General features: G+C 44.9%; 1 protein-coding gene across 2 annotated transcripts in view; it reads right to left on the minus strand.

Moving 5' to 3' along the window:
• Positions 1-18563, minus strand: part of enox1 (ecto-NOX disulfide-thiol exchanger 1) — a 137942-nt gene that overhangs the window by 8362 nt on the left and 111017 nt on the right. For both annotated transcript variants that reach the window (XM_033618165.2, XM_033618164.2), the window contains exons 9-13: positions 18070-18176; positions 14028-14145; positions 11577-11782; positions 10411-10518; positions 1796-1852 (exon numbers count right to left, since the gene is read on the minus strand). In XM_033618165.2, coding sequence (XP_033474056.1) covers positions 1796-1852; positions 10411-10518; positions 11577-11782; positions 14028-14145; positions 18070-18176 — 596 coding nt within the window. The remainder of the gene's footprint in view (positions 1-1795; positions 1853-10410; positions 10519-11576; positions 11783-14027; positions 14146-18069; positions 18177-18563) is intronic.

An 18563-nucleotide genomic window follows, 5' to 3' on the forward strand; every position in this document is an offset into this window, starting at 1 on the left:
GTGGCTCATCACATAAAGGTGTATAACATCTCAAGGGTTTCACCCATCATCACACAACTTTGTAGGCATATGACCACACATAATCTGAGGGGACCCCTCCATTATTGACCCCATCAAACAAAATGGGGGCGCTAGAGAGCTCATTTCTTATCTAGGCCTAACCGCCATATGGATTTTTACTAAACTTGGTAGATATGTAGAACAGGACGCCTCAAGGTGACTGGAGAAATTTAACTCTAATTGGCAACTGGGTGGCGCTATAACAACAGAAAAATGCTTCAAAATGGCTAAAATGCGACCGATCGCTGTGGCTCCCCCTGTGGACCAATGTTGGTGTTTTTTTCTAATGTTTGGTATGACTAAGTCATGGTATGGTATGCTGTACATAATCACGGAAACTGTCAGTGTGTCATTCTGTCAGTCAGTCATTCTGTCTGTCCCACGTTTTTCTACTCACTGACGTGGTCAATCTATGTGAAACTGCACATAGGCATTGAGGATTGGCATAGGTAGAAGGTGACAAAGCTACCAATGGGGACGGACTAGTAGATAATATTTACTCAAGAACATACACACTCACACATCTTTGCTTTCATGATGAAATTTCAGAAAGGTATGACGGTATAAAAAATGTGATACCACATACATCACAGACAGGGGGAGTGACTCCATTCTCTGCACAGGACGACATCACTCCGCTGTATCTTTACATAAACTGTAGAAGTTTACTGCTTTATTCATGATCTACGTCTCAAACAGAACCTTTAAGTAAAAGCTCAGAGGACATCTTTAACCACTAATTAATAGAAACACAGGGTACATCATGTACACTTGCATCTGCATCATGTACACACATAAGAACACTTAAACACACACACATATAAACAAAACATCACATCTAATAAAAAGCCTCACAGCTCTCAGATCAGATCAGTATGACATGTTTTATGCATCTGTGTTCCCGACTGTCATCAGTTTACAGCTTAGCAGCTTCGGGTTTAAAAGTTCATACCCCACCGTATATATATACATATATATATATATATATATATATATAGTCAAGTGTGTGTGTGTGTGTGTGTGTGTGTGTGTGTGCTCTCTGACAGTCAGTTAAGTGCACAGAATAACCAGAATGACCTGAACCTGAACTCCTCTCCTCCAAACACTGAGGTCACTGCAGCTCTCTGACCTCTGATATCATCATTTTCACAGGTTATTTCTGACCTCTGTCATATGAGAATAAAATACTTTGGGAATACTATGAACATGAGGGCTCACCTCACAAGCCACTGTCCAGAGATACTGTTAGCCGCTGACGGCCAAGCTAACGCTAAACCTGCTCTGCTGAAAAATAATCCAACACTTAGCTCGACAAAAGTATCATAGTTTTCCTTCAGGGAATAATTTGTAGTTGGGAAAAAAAGGTAAATAGTGCATATATTGTATCGTAATACTCAGCATATGGCAATAATATCGTATCGTGAGTCCTCTGGCGATTCCCACTCTTGAGTATTTTATGTCCCGTAATGTTTCTGTACCTTGTTCAGCCATGTTTGTATTAAAGCTGTGTTACAGTGAGTCTCTGTCAGCCATGTCTTTTGGCATCAGCCAGTTCAGACACTAAAGGCTCATGGTAAAGGCTAATGGGATTCACCTGGATGAAAGAAAATGCTACATCAGTTTTTGTGTCTAAAGGCTGTTTTTGTATGATCCCAGCTGCGGAGAGATAAACTGCTTTAAAAAATAAAAGACAGATTTCTTTGACTTGAATCTGCTCTGCTTTCTCAGTTCGTACCTTTTCATGGAGCTCTCCGTTGGTTCCCTCCACAGCCTCCACGTTCCCGTTCAGCAGCTGAAGACACACAGAGAAAAGAAATAACAGGACATTTGGTGAGTGTGAGTGAAACTGAGAGGAAGAACAAAGATTCATGTGCAGCAGAGGAGCGTTTGTTTTCTCAGCTGTTGTTTTATAGATGGTTCTGTTAGAGCTGAGTCAATAATACACGGCTGCAGAGAGTGTTTGTCCGGTACACGTGTACACCGGAGGAACACGCCGCTGATGAATGATTCAAGATGACATCACAAACACGTATCATCTTTTAAAACCACTTATCAGACTGTGTGGAGACAGACAGGTGGGAGGACACCCCAGTGTACTGTACTGTCACTCATGTGTTTATGTCTTCTACATTTATCAAATATTTTCTTTTCTATTTCACTTGTAATGGAGTAGTTAATTTCGAATCTGGAGTTTGGTTCATTTGGTCCAGACTGATGGAAAAATCTTTATGTGTCTGTCAGTTGTGAAACAAACCAAAAGGTCTGAACATAAAGTTGCAGGACTGACAGGTTGGACAGTGATTGAGCAGGGAGATACATCATCAGAGCAACATCAAGCCACATTTACGCTACCGTGAGGGAATCAGATTCTGGACCTGATGTGTTTATTGATCTGCTCTGGTGTTACAAAGAGGGACTCATTTCAATAATGAAACAGCCTACAGGGGAGAAGTCCAGACCCTGTCCATCTGGAGTGAGGACAACAACCTCATCCTCAGTGCAAAGAAAACAAAAGAAATGATAATTGACTTCAGGAAAAACAAAAACCATCACAGTGGACTGGACATTAACGGGGAAGAAGTGGAGAGGGTTGCAAGCTTTAAGTTCCTGGGGATGCACGTAGCTGAGGACCTGACGTGGAGTCTGAACACCTCCCACATCATCAAAAGAGTAGTGATGGGCAAGCAGTTCTTTAGATGTTACTGAGTTCATTAAAAAGATTCGTTCAAAAGATTCGTTCATCGAATCGTTCAGTGCTTGGCAGGAGGAGCCCTGACTGTGTACTGCGTAGTCTGACTCACTGAACTGATACACGGCTGAGCTGCACTGGTGAGTCTCATCACTGGCCAACCCACGTTTTAAGTTTGTTTATCTGGAAACTAAGTCTGTTGAAACAATGGGAGGTGTGTGATTGTGTTAATGTGGCTTGACTCCTGGCTGCATTAGCCGTTAGCTTGGAGAAAACTGTCCCTATGAAAGTGTATCACTGAGAAGAAATGATTTGAATCACTCAGTGTTTGGGGTTACGTCGTTCACAGAGTGATTCGTTCACCGAGTGATTCGTCACGCGGTAGGCAGTCCCTCCCTGCACCCTGGCTGCCTCACGACTTGTGAGTGATTCATCGTTCGCACGGACCAAATCGGCAGTTCAACTCCCGGCCTGCATGCTCGCTGCTGAGCTCAACTGAACTGAGAAATGAACGAATCAGTTCTGGAAGAGATTCAGTTCAGCACGTTCACTCAACAGATTTGTTCTTTTGAACGATTCGTTCACTAACGACACAACACTACAAAACAGATGCTCCTCTCATCCATCAGTCTGATCTGATCAGCTCGCAACTGTCCACCCTATGACTCAAAACTCCACAAACTGCAGCTGAGGGGGAAAAAAAAGTGTTCAGTCACCAGAAGAAAATGTTGGCTTTGTACGTTTTGGCGGTGACGTAGTATATGAGCTGACTACCACATCAGCAGGTGGAGGGGATGCTGGATGGTGGAGAGACGCCTGTCAAGCTGCAAACTGTTCAACACCAACAAACAACAAACAAGGCTGTTTTTATACTGAGAATCCTTTCCTGCAGGGATTCTGTTCCAAAAAACAGGTATTTTGAGCCAAACCTGATCTTTTCCAAACCATAACCAAGTGGTTTTTGTGCCTAAACATAATCACAAATTAACCACAGTGTTGTTGAAACATAAACATAAATGTATCTATGGATTGTAGAGACCTACAATGTTGATATTCATTCTGGTGATCTGGGTTTGGTATGTGCAAACCATCCATCCATCCATTTTCATCCACTCATCTGGGGCTGGGTCATGGGGGCAGCAGGCCAGGCAAAGCACCCAAGACATCCCTCTCCCCAGCAACGCCTTCCAGCTCCTCCTGGGGGACCCCAAGGTGTTCTCAGGCCAGATGAGTTCTGGGTCTACCCGCCTGGAAAACCTCTCACAGGAGGCGCCCAGGGTTCATTCTAATCAGATGCCCGATTCAACACCTTGATGACACGGCATATTCGTCTGATGGTCGGGCTTTGGGCCATGGGGTCCAGTCGGACTCAGCCCAAATAAATTACATGGAGTTTTTCCTTATCTGCTGTGAGGGTCCAAAGGAGGGATCCAGAGGGATGTCGTATGCTGTCAAACTGTGATTTGTGATATTGGGCTTTATAAATAAAATTTAAATTGAACTGAAATTGTATGCCGGGTGGCAGACAGAGGCAGGTCCCAGGCGTGCTGATCCCTGGTGGCGCTATGTGCACACCTACTTGTCAATAAAACTGCCCCTGATTTTGATTCATGGAGCCTTGAAATGTGGCTGTAAGAAGGTTGTAGCTCTTCTTCACAGAGAAGCAGTTGTTATTAATGTGAATCCATGTCAGTTATAAATTATTCTCATGACAGGATGGACAGAAAAGCTTTAAAAGTATCTACACTGCCCAGAAACCTTCTCTGCTGAGTATATCCATAATACTGATATTCCACATCCTGTCCTTCTGTCTGCAGCCTGAAACCATCAACCTGCCTCCCATCGCTCAGCACCAACTGACTGACAGCTGCTCCACCTCCACACAGCCTGACATGTAATTATCACCAACAAAGATCTGATCGGAAAACTCCTCCTTCCTCTCATTAAAGCCACAGAATCACACAGTGACACAGAGAGCGCTCTCACCTCGCCTCACCTTTAACCAGCTGTTTGAGGTTTCTGGGAAAAACTCCAGCACATTATGAATTTATCTCCGAGCACATCGGATTAACTGAGTCATTTTTATTCCAAAACAAACTCCCTATCTCAGAATGTATGATCAATGGATTCTTTAAATCCCTGTGGATGATGTGAACAGTATGAGAAACACGCACAGGCTCGAGGATTCTCTGAGGAGTCCAACATGACGTAACACAAACTTTATTATTCATTTCACAAAATAAAGCTGTTGGGATTTATAGCAGATGTGGGCGAGGATTAGGCTGGAGATTGTTCTGCATTCAAGTGTTCTCTTCTGTAACAGACACATAACAATTGAACATTTCATATGTCTTATATCAATGTTTATAAAGTGATGTGTATACGAGCTGACTGTCCTCAGGAGGTGGAGGGGACGGTGGATGGTGTGAGAACAAGAGACTGTTCGGCTGTAATGCAGTCTAATCCAACACTCATGAAGGTTACAATGTTCAGTTTGTGTTGATTCTGGTGCAGTGGTTTGCATTGTCGCCTCAGAGCAAGAAGGTTCCTGGTTCAAACACTGGGGTGGGGGAGCCCTTCTGTGTGGAGTCTGCATGTTCTCCCCATGTCAGCGTGGGTTTCCTCCAGGTGCTCCAGCTTCCTCCCACAGTCCAAAGACATGCAGGTTAATTGGTGACTCTAAATTGTCCGTAGGTGTGAATGTGAGTGTGAATGGTTGTCTGTCTCTATAGCCCTTTTTAAACAGGAGAAAAGCCCAATCAGTCTTCTTTCAGCATTGGCAGTATAAAAACAAAATCAGGGAGTGCAGCAAAATGCCACCTACCTACTTTTGTTTATACAGAATGCACCTTTTTCGTGAGCAAGTAACAAAACATGTAGCTCAGCGTGTGACGTAAACAGTGACGTGGGAGGGAAGCTGCGGCTGGTCAGTCCTTCGGTGATTCTCTCATAAGTCGGCCCGTTCTTCACCGTCCCCGTCATCTGACGGTTAATGGCCTCTTCGTTTGCGAGGACAAGGAGGACGCTCAATTCCTTGTCTCCCCAGTTGCTCATCTTTACAGTGTCTGTCAGGTTTGTGTTTCCCTCTTGCTACTAGCTGCTCGCTAATTCCTGCTATCAGCTGTTTCCTGTTTATCCACCGCCAGTGGCTCGCAATGTGTCGCATCATCATCAGCTCCTCCCACAAGTCATCAACAGCCCCTCCCGTGGTGGAAGGCTGCCTCGTTCTTTTTAAACCAAAATATTATTACCAAATATTACTGATATTATTGATGTCTACCCTACGAGGCGGAAAATTGGGCACCTCGGATCAACTCGCCAATCCGCCTCTGTGTGTCTAAACGCTCGCAGCTTGCCAGCCCAACATTCGCCAACAATCTGGCAGCGTAAAAGGGCTTATGTGTCAGCCCTGTGATAGTCTGGTGACCTGTCCAGGGTGTACCCTGCCTCTCGCCCAGTATCAGCTGGGATAGGCTCCAGCCCCCCCACAACCCCTAACAGGATAAGGAAAATGAATGAATGAAATAAATGATGACCTCCGTTGTCACAGGAAATGTACAACTGAATGAAGTCGTCTCTGTGCAGGTTTAAATACGCAGTGCTGGTTTGATGTTTCATTCAGCCTGCAGCCTGGATCCATGTCTCTGCACCACCTTTAAATCAGATCTGTTACAGCACTAAATAAAACATGTGCTGCTCCTCCTCCCCTCTCTTTACAAGGCATTGATGGATGCATTATGTCAAACCACAGTAACGATCCGGTGTAATATCTTATGCAGCCTCTGCGTGTGTTTTGTCATGTAAAGAGGAACTGAGCTGAGCACTGCACTGTAAAGAATCAATAGACACAGTTTGGAGGACAACTGACATCAATTTCCATAAAGAGGAAAAATGAATAATATGTGGATTCATCGGAGACAAACATTTCTCATGAGAGCTGAAAACACACGCGATGGTAACAGGCTGCTTCTGCTGAAATTGTGACCTCATTTAAAAGTGAAAATCAAGTTTAAACCTTGTTAACACGTCCATACGGTGTTTCTTATACGCCATAAGACATATCATGAGAGAAATGAGCAGTCAGCACCACAGCTGAGCCTTTTCTCCATGGAACTGCAGTGACACTGTGAGAAACACTGATTTAGACAACCAAGGTTTGTTACATCACAAACCTGAGGAACCAATCAGACAACACTACAGAGAAAAGAGGTGCATCAGAGGAGAAGCTGGTGTAGTTACACTGAGCACTACCATATGGTACAGTTCCGTTCAGTATGTGTCTGTCCTGTTTCCACTGTGTAAAGTTGTGGATGGTACCAATGGAACCGTTCCTTACTGTTCCCATGTTTGGTCCCCCCTCTGTTGGGGTACCTAGCACACAGATCTGGTACTAAAAGGTGGAGCTGTGAACACTGCAGTCTGATTGGTCAGTAGAGGACGGTCACTCTGCTCAGGGCTGAGTTGTGTCTGGTTTTGAGGCTCATGTAACCACTGTTCATACCGTGGAGAGTTTTATTAGTAAACTGTAATTATAAAATGAAAGGATGTTTTGCTGCCTCTCACAGCAGCTGGAGTCTGACAAAAAATAACTTCATTCACTGGGTCGACTGCCGGCGACTTTTAAGGTGGAATGTTAACTTGTAATGTTACTCAATGCATGAGTTGATGACGTGAATCCATCAGCACACCTTAAATTTCACTGTGACAACTTTGACCATCACTTTAGTTTTGATTGTGTCTCTTGGATGACACAGACTTTTAGTAATGAGTGGATCTTAAAGAGTTTAAAATATATATTAGTTTGGACTGGATTATGTGAACTGCATATACTCTAATCCTCACTCGGAGGAATAAAAAGCGTCACAGAGCGTTGTTCCTGTGGGCTCCAGCGACACTAAACCCCTGAGCTTGCCTGAGAAGGACTAAATGCACAAAGCTGCTATTTTTAAATATCCCATGGAGAGAGACTCTCACTGCAGCCTGTTCTGTTTTGTTGTGAAAATGTCGGCGTGCAGCCTCGTTCTGTGGACGATAAACCAGGTGTAGACTGATAAAGGAGGAAATACAGTGAGTGCTGGACGGAGCAGTGAGTGACAACAACCCCGCCCATATTTAGGAGTACTGTTTGCGGTGGAAACACTGGGGTCTAGATACCATGTCTGAAGGGTTACTGTTGGTTCCAAAGGTACTGTACTGAAAGTGTTGGTGGAAACAGGGCTTTTGTTATTAATGTGGGGGGAGGGGTGGTGCAAAAAAGGGGGAGGCATGTCAAATTATGTATTTAAGCACTAGGGAGGGACTTGTGTTTTTGTTTTGGTTTAGGGGAGGGGCATACAAATTTAAATGGTTGCATTTTGTATTTATTTTACTCCAGACTTTAAACATGTCTTCCAAATTTTGTGAATTTTTCAAATCTTGGAGATACATTTTGGTGATCTTTAATTAAAACATGCAATTTTTGGCAATTTTTCAAAGAAACTGTGTCCAAAATGACATTCATCATAGTCAGAAGCTGTAAAAACAGATGTTGGATCTGGATGGAACCAGATCTGAGCTTTAAATAGTGTCATTTCATCAAAATCACTTTATTCTATGTCTCATTTAAAATTTGGCTAGAAATAAACAGTTGAACTAACCAGCAGGACAACAAGAGTGAAAACTGAGGTTTTTTTCAACTCCAGCTTTTTGTCTTCAATATTTAACTTTCAAACATCAAAGGATGAGTTATAAAAATCTAATGAATAATTTATGGTGGAGGGAGGGTCATGGATTTCCTCCCATCACTCAGGGAGGCTCAAGGAATAATATCTGTAGCCTCGGGGAGGGTCTAAATAAAAACAGCCACCTCCCCTCCTCTGATAGATAAGAACAGTCCCTAACCTGAACCTAAACCTAACTGTAACATGAACCATCAAAGTCTTAACCCTCAAACAGGCCAAAATGTCCTCACTTTTCAAAACTGTCCTCACTTTGTTGCCAAAATATGCTTTCTGGTCCTCACTATATATCATGCACAAGTACACACACACACACAAACACAGATGAAATGATGGAGGGATGAAGGAGGTTGGAAGGACAGCAGGGCTGCTATGGCAACGATCCTGCCAACATGTTTTTCTGTTTTCTCCTGCTGAGAGGTGTGTGTGTGTGTGTGTGTAGACGTGTATGTGTGTGTGGGTGCGTGTGTGTGTGTGTGCGTGTGTTTGAGCCACAAAAGAGAGATTGAATGAGTCTCAGGATTCAATCTGCAGCCGATGACTGTGCAGCACGTTGTTATTTACTGAGACAGTATGAGACATCTCGTCAAATGTTAGTGACATAACGGGTGTGGTCTGTCTGATGTGAGTGTGTAAGCAGCTTTACACCCTAAACTGACTTCAAACAACTACAGCTGATAAAGACCGACATCTGAGTCATCTCATGTCTCCTGTTATTGCACTTCAACACGCTGCAGAGGCTACACCTGCACCAGTCTGTTAGGGTGAGGAGCTCAGACATCTGGAGGGAGCTTGGAGTAGAGTCGCTGCTCTCGTACGTCAAAAGGGGAAAATGTGCAAACTGGGAATCGTGCAGAGTTGGAGGTACAAGCTAATGTCAGTGTAAAAGCTTGATCAGCGTACCAGGCTGGACCCTTTTGCCTTCAGACCTGCCTTAATTCTTGGTGTCATAGATTCAACAAGGTGCTGGAAACATTCCTCAGAGATGTTGGTCCATATTGACATGATGACATCACACAGTTGATCCATGATGAGAATCTCCCGTTCCAGCACATCCCAAAGGTGCTCTATTGGACTGAGATCTGGTGACTGTGGAGGCCATTGGAGTACAGTGAACTCATTGTCATGTTTGAGATGATGTGAGCTTTGTGACATGGTGCGTTATCCTGCTGGAAGTAGCCATCAGAAGATGGGTACACTGTGGTCATAAAGGGATGGACACGGTCAGCAACAATACTCAGGTAGGCTGTGGTGTTTAAACCATGCTCAGTTGGTACTAAGAAAATCTCCCCCACACCATTACACCACCAGCAGCAGCCTGAAGCGTTGATACAAGGCAGGATGGATCCATGCTTCCATCTGAATGTGGTTTTTCCAATCTTCTATTGTCCAGTTTTGGTGAGAAAACCCGTGTGAATTGTAGCCTCAGTTTCCTGTTGTTAGCTGACAGGAGTGGTACCTGGTGTGGTCTTCTGCTGCTGTAGCCCATCTGCTTCAAGGTTGGACAAGGTGTTGTTGCTTCAGAGATGCTCTTCTGCACACCTTGGTTGGAACCAGTGCTTATTTGACTTCCTGTTGCCTTTCTATCATCTTGAACCAGTCTGGCCATTCTCCTCTGACCTCTGGCATCAACAAGGCATTTTGGCTCACTGGATATTTTCTCTTTTTGGGACCATCCTCTGTAAACCCTAGAGATGGTTGTGCTGAAAATCCCAGTAAATACTCAGACCAGCCCGTCTGGCACCAACAACCATGCCATGTTCAAAGTCACTTAAATCACCTTTCTTCATCATTCTGATGCTCGATTTAATCTTCAGCAGGTCATCTTCACCATGTCTATATGACTAGTGCATCTAATAAAGTGGCCAGTGAGTGTATTCTATTGGATGTAACTCTCTGGGTTTAACCTGAAGGAGCACTGTGATGTGACAGCCTTGTACACACCTTGTCTCTCAGGGCGAGCACCTCCCCCTCCAGGTAGCGGTGCTCCTCTCTCGCCTGCTCCAGCTCCGCTTCTTTACTCTTCAGCTTCTCCTGCAGGCTCAGCAGTTGCTGGAAGACAAACACACACATGATGTAACATCGTCATGAAAGATATGATTGTCTTAATGATGCTTTGGGTGGCTGACAGTGTGGGAGAAATACCGGAAATACTCTGGTTCATCACGCTCAGTCACATCAGCTCATTATATGTTTGCAAGTGTATGTTGGGTCTTTCATAATATTTAAATGCTTATCATTTTGATTAAATACATTTTTGTTCACAATGTAATTTCAAATAAAGTGAAGCTCTTATTTTGTTTGTGACGGAGGGAAGAGAAACATCAGCAGGTGACAAACGAGAGGCGACAGTCGCGTGACGTTCTCTTACACTGTTAGAAGACGAGTAAGCAACACATTTACAACCAGCCACCGTGTGCGTGTGTATGTGTGTGCATGCGTGTGTGTGTGTGTGTGTTTGGTGTGATGTGCCCGGTTCTATCAGTGCTGTCACTTGCGATAGAGAAAGACAGGAAGTCGAGTCACATCAGGCTAACTCGTCACAAACGAGCTCGGCGCTCTAACAAAGCTTCATGAAACCAGTGGAGCGAAGGATTCTGGGAGAGCTCTGAGTCAGCAGGGAACAACAACCACTGGGTTTTTTTCTGTTTGCTCGAGGAAAATAAAGTAAAGTCAGCTCACTTTTCTGATACACACACACACAAACACACACAAACACACACACACCAGGATCTGGGCAGCTCCACTGAAGCAGTCAGGGGTTAAAGTTCCTCCCTGACACTTCAGACAGGTTATTTTTGGGTCACATCTCTCACCTGTACACTGACCCTGGTGCATGTTTCTCCTCAGGCAGTCTGATGTGTGGTAAGTGTTTAACTGAGAGTGTGAAACTTTGTGATTGGACCAGAAGCTGATGCAAGCCAACACCTCAACTTCCAAGAGGCAAAAAAACAGATTTTACTGTGAGTCATAATCCAAATCTGACCAATACACAAGTAGAAGACTGATACTTGAAGTTTACAGTGCAGCAGCTACTGAGGAAGAGTTTGGAGAAATGTACCTGCTGCATGTTGTATGTTGCTACTAAAGACGAGTTTGGAGGAACAAACCTGTTGCATGTTGTGCATGTTCTGCTGCAGCAGCTGGATCTGAGTTTCTGCGCTGTGTGGGTGTGTCTGTGTGTGATCGTCGTCCGGTCGGCTGGTTCTACTCTGCTCCTTTCTCAGCAGCTCCACCTCGTTCCTGTAGGCGTCCAGCTGCCATCGCAGAGAGTCGTTCTCCTCCTTCAGAGACGCCTGAGTCTGATCACACACTCCTGCAGGAGGACATGAGGATGCAGTCAGTTTCACTTGTTCACTGATAAAAACACTGAGGCTTCTCACTGCTCTCAACCAACATGAGACGGCAGAGAAGAATGAGAAGACCTTTCCTCTGAGGATGGAAACAACAATAAGGCCACAAAGTTCAGTGTGTTTGTTAATGACGTCCTCACACTTCAGTCGCTCCATGTTTACCTTAAAATAAAAACAAGCAGGCTTATAGAGGAGGAGGAAGGAGCAGTAGCTCTACTCCGAGCTCCCTCCAGCTGTCCTTGCTCATTGGTGAGCATCTGTTGCCCTAGTTTTTGCGGTGTGTCCCGTACCATCGGCATTATGGCGTTGACGGCCTTTCGGCTGATCGAGCACGTTGAATCAGCGGCGGAGCTTGTCGGTGAGAGAGATCACTCTGATTGGCTGTTCAGGTTTTATTGAATGAAGTGAATCTGCCTGTAATGAAACCGGGCCTAACCGGTGCTTCCTCCTCAGGCTCCACTTCACTCAGCTGCCCGACAGATCTGCTGCTTCTTCCCACTTTAACCTGAATAACAAACCAGGGCTAGCTGTGAGGCTAGCGGAGTGTTAGCTGCAGCATGACCGAAGGGAAGCACAGCCAGTTAGCCTCCACTAGCTTCCCAGCTAGCTCCGGCTTTCCATTTGGATCCAACCGGAGCACTGAGCCCTGGTTTGTTATTCAGGTTAAAGTGGGAAGAAGCAGCGGGTTTATCGGGCAGCTGAGTGAAGTGGAGCCTGAGGAGGAAACACCGGGACCGTCTGGATGTAATAGTCCGTGGAGGTGCTGCGGTGCTCGGCTGCACAGATAGGAAACCCCTCGGCTGACAGGATGTACCACTCTCTCACTCCGCTCTCTCTCATACAGGCGCAGAACGTACGTGCTACTTGGCCGTCGGATGTAGTCCGTGTAGTGTGTTCAAATGCAACTGACACAGGGCGACGTGAGGCGATGTAGACGACGCAACAGTTGGCTTTCGTCGCCACTAGTTCTTTGATGTCGGTTTGGTGTGTCCGCACCTTAAGGCTGAGCCCAGCCACCCACCTGAGGAAAGTTATTTCAGCCGCTTGTATCTGTGACCTCATTCTTTCCGTCACTACCCAGAGCTTATGACCATTGGTGAGAGTTGGGACGTAGGTAGGGTTGGACCAGTAAATCGAAAGCTTCACTTTTCAGCTCAGCTCCGGTCTGGCAAAGCGCCTGTACCACTGCAGATGCTGCGCAAAACCACCAATCAAGTGAGGGAGTTCAAGAGATAGCACAACTCCCTCACTTTAGGCAGTAACTCTCCCAACCTTGAGGGGGCAATCCACCAGTTTCTGGCAGAGAACCATGGCCTCAGATTTGGAGGTGCTGAGTCTCATCCCAACAGCTTCACACTCGGCTGCAAACCGCCCCAGTGGACACTGGAGGTCACGCCGTGATGAAGCCAACAGAACCACATCATCTGCAAAGAGCAGAGACGCAATTCTGAGGTCACCAAAACGGACCCCTTCCTCCCCTCAGCTGCGCCTCGAGATCCTGTCCATGACTATTACAAGCAGAAGTGGAGACAAGGGAAAACACCCACTGACAATGTCTTTGACTTTGTGCAAAGTATGCAGACACAGCCCTCACTCTGGTTATACAAGGACAGGATGGCTTGTAATACCCCCCCACAAGACTCCCCTTGGGACGTGATAGTAAGCCCTCTTAAAGTCCACAAAGCACATGTAAACTGGATAAGCAAACTCTGACGACCCCTCCAGCAGCCCTGCAAGGGTAAAGAGCTGGTCCACTGTTCTGCAGCCAGGACTGAATCGGCATTGCATGGAGACATTCATGTATGTAACTGCAGATTTGTGTTTCACTGACAGATGTGTTGTTGTGAGGAGTATCCATCCTCTGATGCTCTTGCTAAGGTTTAATCCGTCTTTTCGCTGTTAAGGGATTTTTGGGGAGTTTTTCTTAATACCTGAATCGAGGCTCTAAAGACAGAGGGTGCTGATAGACTGAGTGGATGTTAGAAAACATACTTTAACATCCAATGTTGATGACTCAGTCACCGAGACAACATCGGGACAAACATCATCACATTAACTGGAGAAAAGAAAACAAATGTATGTTTTGTACAAAGAGATATCTGAAAAAAAGAAGCTTCCAACACGAGGCCTCAAATTTAAATCAGAAATTTCTTGACTTCATTAAAAGTGTGACGTGTAAAGGTGATTATGAACTCTGGTGTGTCGTACCGTTCTCCTCCGTGCGCATCCTCTTACAGGGATTTTCATCCAAGTCGTCGTCTGACATCTCCATCTCCTCCTCCCTTCTGATGCCCATGATCTCTTCACTGTGGGCGTTTCTCAGCTCCTGAAACATCACAAGCAGCAGACACACACAGTGCAAGCCGTCCTCAGCACCACGACACACACATCAAGGCACCAGAACGTGTCTTTAGACTCACTTCATGTCTTTATGTCAAGTTAAGCACTTTGAGCTGCCTTGCTGTCAAAGGTGCTAAACACATAGACTTTTCTGTCCTTGATCTTCTCAAAGTGTCTGACAACTAAATAGTTCAAAGACTATCAGTGGTGCATATATGCTTTAGTTCATAGATACAAGTTGAGGCATCAGGGTTGAAAATATACATAATGATCATTTCTGACTATGTGTTAACTCATCACAGGGCTGTACATTGGTTGCAGCAGCTGTGGTCTGACTTTATGTTTTCAATGTTAAGTTGCAGAAAAGAAACATTTCTTGCCACATGTCCACACACTTTTGGCAGCTGCAGGGCCGAGGGTTCAAATCCCAACTTGGGCAGTGTAAGACCTTTGGGCTTCAAGATTCTTCAAGCAATTCATTTAACAGTTCAGCACTTCCAGCAGTGTTTTGAACTAGAGCATGGAGGCTTATGCACATCATCAATAACTAGAAAAATGTCCGTAGATGAAGAGAATAGAATTCTTACATATAAGATTATATAAGAATACTTTATTCAAATACACAATGTTTTGGTCCTCAGACTTTCATCAGACTTTACCTGATGAAGGTCTGAGGACCCAAATGTTGTAAGTAAAAGGACAGTGTGCAGAAATTCTCTTCTCGTCAGTGATGCTTTGAAAAGCATCTCAGCTGTCAGCATCCACAATGCATTCTCTGGTTATTTGTCAGCTGAATACGCAGCCTGGGTCCGCCTCACATAGACTTACCACAGATACTAGCCATTAACGGACTGTAGCGTGCTAGAGATGGTTGTGTCTCACCACTGTCTCTGTCTCTTACCTCTTATTGGACCAAACTGTTTTATATGTGGTGACACTGAGCTGACTTTGATCAAACTTCACTGAGTGTTAATCATCGTTAATCAAACCGGATTGATTTTAAATGCAGAAATAAAAACAAACACACACTGTTATGTATTTCCTTTTGATGTATGCATTCTCTGTGAGCTATCATTCAATAAAATATTAATCAACCTTCTGTCTGCTGGAATTACTGGCTACTGTTTGTAAATTGTATCACCAGTAAAAAAAAAAGAAAAAAAAAAAAAGAATCATTCTCGTTTGCTAGTTGCGTTTATTTGACGCTGCGTTTGTGATTTTGTTTGTTGTTGAAAGTTGTTACTTTTTCTTCGTAGAAGCGAGCTCTGACGCGTGATTGGATATGATGTGTCTTCTGTTAAAGATAAAAAGCTCAGCTGCATTTCTTCATGGAAACAAAGGAACAAATTTGTATTGATTGTTATCAGCTCTGTGCTGCCCTCTGCTGGACAACATATTCACCTTTTTTTCCTTAATTTTTACCCCACTTATGTTTCCAAGTGGTATTATTGTGGCAGCGCTGTCACAAAGACAACCGGATCTCTTTACGTTTTCCTCAGAGCCGCGACTACTGACAACATCACCATTTTGTTTTCTTCAGTCACTTCAGTTGCTCCACCATCCGGGATTTCCACTCCTGGGGATAGTAACTGCAAAATGACGCTCTTGGTAACTGGGGGTGGCTACTGATAGCTGCCAAGGAAAGCTAAAGCGCTCTACTTGCACACTTCCTTTTTGCCATAAATGGAGCCTTTATTTTCGCGGGTAGTCAAAGCACGTAGCAGACAGAATTGCAGAGTAAAGGTGAGGCATCTTACCCTGGAAATCCAGAGTTCTCGCTAGAGCACAATTTGAATTTGCTCAGCGAGTCACTCTGGCAATCAGTAATGATGCTCATTACCCATGCCGTTGGAGCAGAGCTGCACCAGTCACATTGGTGTATCTGATATAGGCGGGCCAGAGGCGAGCTAAACACATGATGACAGCGCTGCGACGACGAAGTCCGGAATCAGTCAGTAAACATTGCAAGATGGCTACGGATGAACATTGGTTCGACAGCCCATTGTTCTGACCATATTAAACTCATTGTTCCAAAGTCTGTTCCGAAATCATCATGATGCCCTGTGGTTAAGGTCTGGTTAGGTTTAGGCACAAAAACCACTTGGTTAGGGTTAGGAAAAGATCATGGTGTGGGTTAAAATGAAAAAGAAAGTGACAAACACATAAGCCGTGAGCCTGCTCCGCCTCAAGCCGGTCGCGGCGCACCATACGCCCGCCGCAAGCCATTCAGCACCGTGGACAGTCGGACTAATGGGATGTTGAACCAATGGGCTGTCGAACCAATGACATGGACCCGTTTGAAACGGCTTTGGCCGCTACAATAAACGAGTTAGACTTGGCTTTTTCTCTAAAAGAGGAACAGAAGACGGCGCTCGAATCTTTCCTATGCAAGAAGGATGTTTTTTCTGTTTTGCCGACGGGATACGGCAAGAGTCTAATCTACCAGTTAGCTCCTCTGGTAGCTAAGCGTATACGTCACCCTGTGTATTGTTCTGATTGGTCGTAGTGTTGTCCAATTGCGTGCAGTGATATTTTCTAATGCATGCTTGGTGCCGCCCCTCGAGTTGGGCCATTTTCATTACTCATAGCCAGACCCTAAATCTTTCTAGATTTCCAGGCTAGAGGCATCTAGGGAACCAATCTAAACTCATCAGCGTCGTTATTCTGTAGCCATTACAATGTGAAACCAACATTTACTTCATAATGAAATTTGTCTATTTCCAACCTGGTCTCACTCAGGAGTTGTTGAAAACTGGTGCTAGGTCAGACACTGACAAAAAAGCCGTCCTTTCACAGCGGCGTGATACATAGCTGGTTGCTGTTATTGTTTATTGGTGCCCAGTGGCATCAGGCGGAAACATGACGGGGCAACAATGAGAGTTAAGGTGGAGGAAGTCCAAGTATGACAGGCTGGAGGGGTGGTGGATGGGTCCAACAACCACTGACTTTCACCCGGGAGGCTGGTGTTTACTTCCTGTGTGATTGTAAAGCCAAGCCCGTGATCTTTTTTCCTAAACCCAACCACATACTTTTGTTGCCTAAAACTAACCTTGTGCGTTTGTTGCTGAAGGTAAAAAAAAAAACCCCCGTCAATTTGTGAAGTTGTACTAACGATGTGCATTTATTTTGAAAGAGACTGAATACAAATCGTACATTTCCTCTGAAAACTGAAGATGACACGGCGTCCCAGAACATCAAGAACCAATGCACCCAGGGTACCATGCATGTCGTATCTGAACATGGAAAGTCCACAACCAAATGTCGATATGTGACGAGGTCGGCGTGAGAATGTGTTGTTCTTTCCACTTCACTGTGATGTGGAAACTTCATGTTACAATTAAAAACTGTTCATTCAGTTGTTGAAGACCTGAGGCTGTTGCATACAACAGCTAATAATACAACAGTGTGTAGTGTGTTTTATTTCTTTGTTGGTTTTGTTTTTATTTCTGCACTTTACTGTTCCAGTTTCAGCCCCCACAGATGGACAACAGGCTGCTGTTGCTACAGGCTGCAAACAGACAGATCCTCCCTCCTCCTATACACAGCATCCTCATGTTCATACTTGTTATCTGGATTTGACTCTGGATGAATAATTGATCAGAGACTTAACCCTGGAAATCACTGTTGCCATAGCAGCACCTCACACTTTGGGAGAGGCATCAGATCTTTGCTTTGGATCTCAGCTGCAGAGAAGAAGAGCCGATCAGAGGCCGCTGCCAGACAGTCTGTCAGTCAATCAGTCAGTCAGTCAGTGAGGGCGAAGCATCCAGGAAAACAACAACAGGGGCAGTGAATCCAACAGATGGTACAGGGCTGTCTCTGACAGCTGTCTCTTGTGGGGCTCAGAGAGGACAGCAGAGAAGAAAGCAGTGGGCCGGGGAGGGAGGAGACGACACAAAGGTATACCAACCTCACACTGCTTGCGCCAAATGTCTATGTTCTTGCGCTGTGCTTTTGAGAAATGGTCCCATGCCTTTTGCCTGGTGGCGGCGGTGAAAACGGCGGTGATCTGCTCGACTTTGGGGTGAACAGGGAGGAGGAGGAGGAGGAGGAGGAGGAGGAGGGAGGGAGGGTCAAGACAAAACAAGCCGTTTATGTAGCGTTGTAGCACTGACTGAGGCTCATACAGTAGGCAGAAGAGAGACCGTGGACACACTCTGACCACAGACAGCTTTCTGTCATATTAAAGGAACAGTCCACTCCTAAATGAAAACAGTGTCATCATTTGCTCAGGAACAATCTTCATGAAGGTTCATGCCAAGAAAGTCCCGATCACTTTATGTTATCTGATCTGATACTTACATTTATTCAAAGGTTTTGTATTGAACATGTACATGTCTGAATCATTTTTATTGCCCTCAGGTGAACAAGTTGTAACGTAACTCAAAAACTTTCCCAGACTTT

This window comes from Epinephelus lanceolatus, chromosome 14 (assembly GCF_041903045.1).
Source record: "Epinephelus lanceolatus isolate andai-2023 chromosome 14, ASM4190304v1, whole genome shotgun sequence".
Classification (NCBI taxonomy): domain Eukaryota; kingdom Metazoa; phylum Chordata; class Actinopteri; order Perciformes; family Serranidae; genus Epinephelus; species Epinephelus lanceolatus.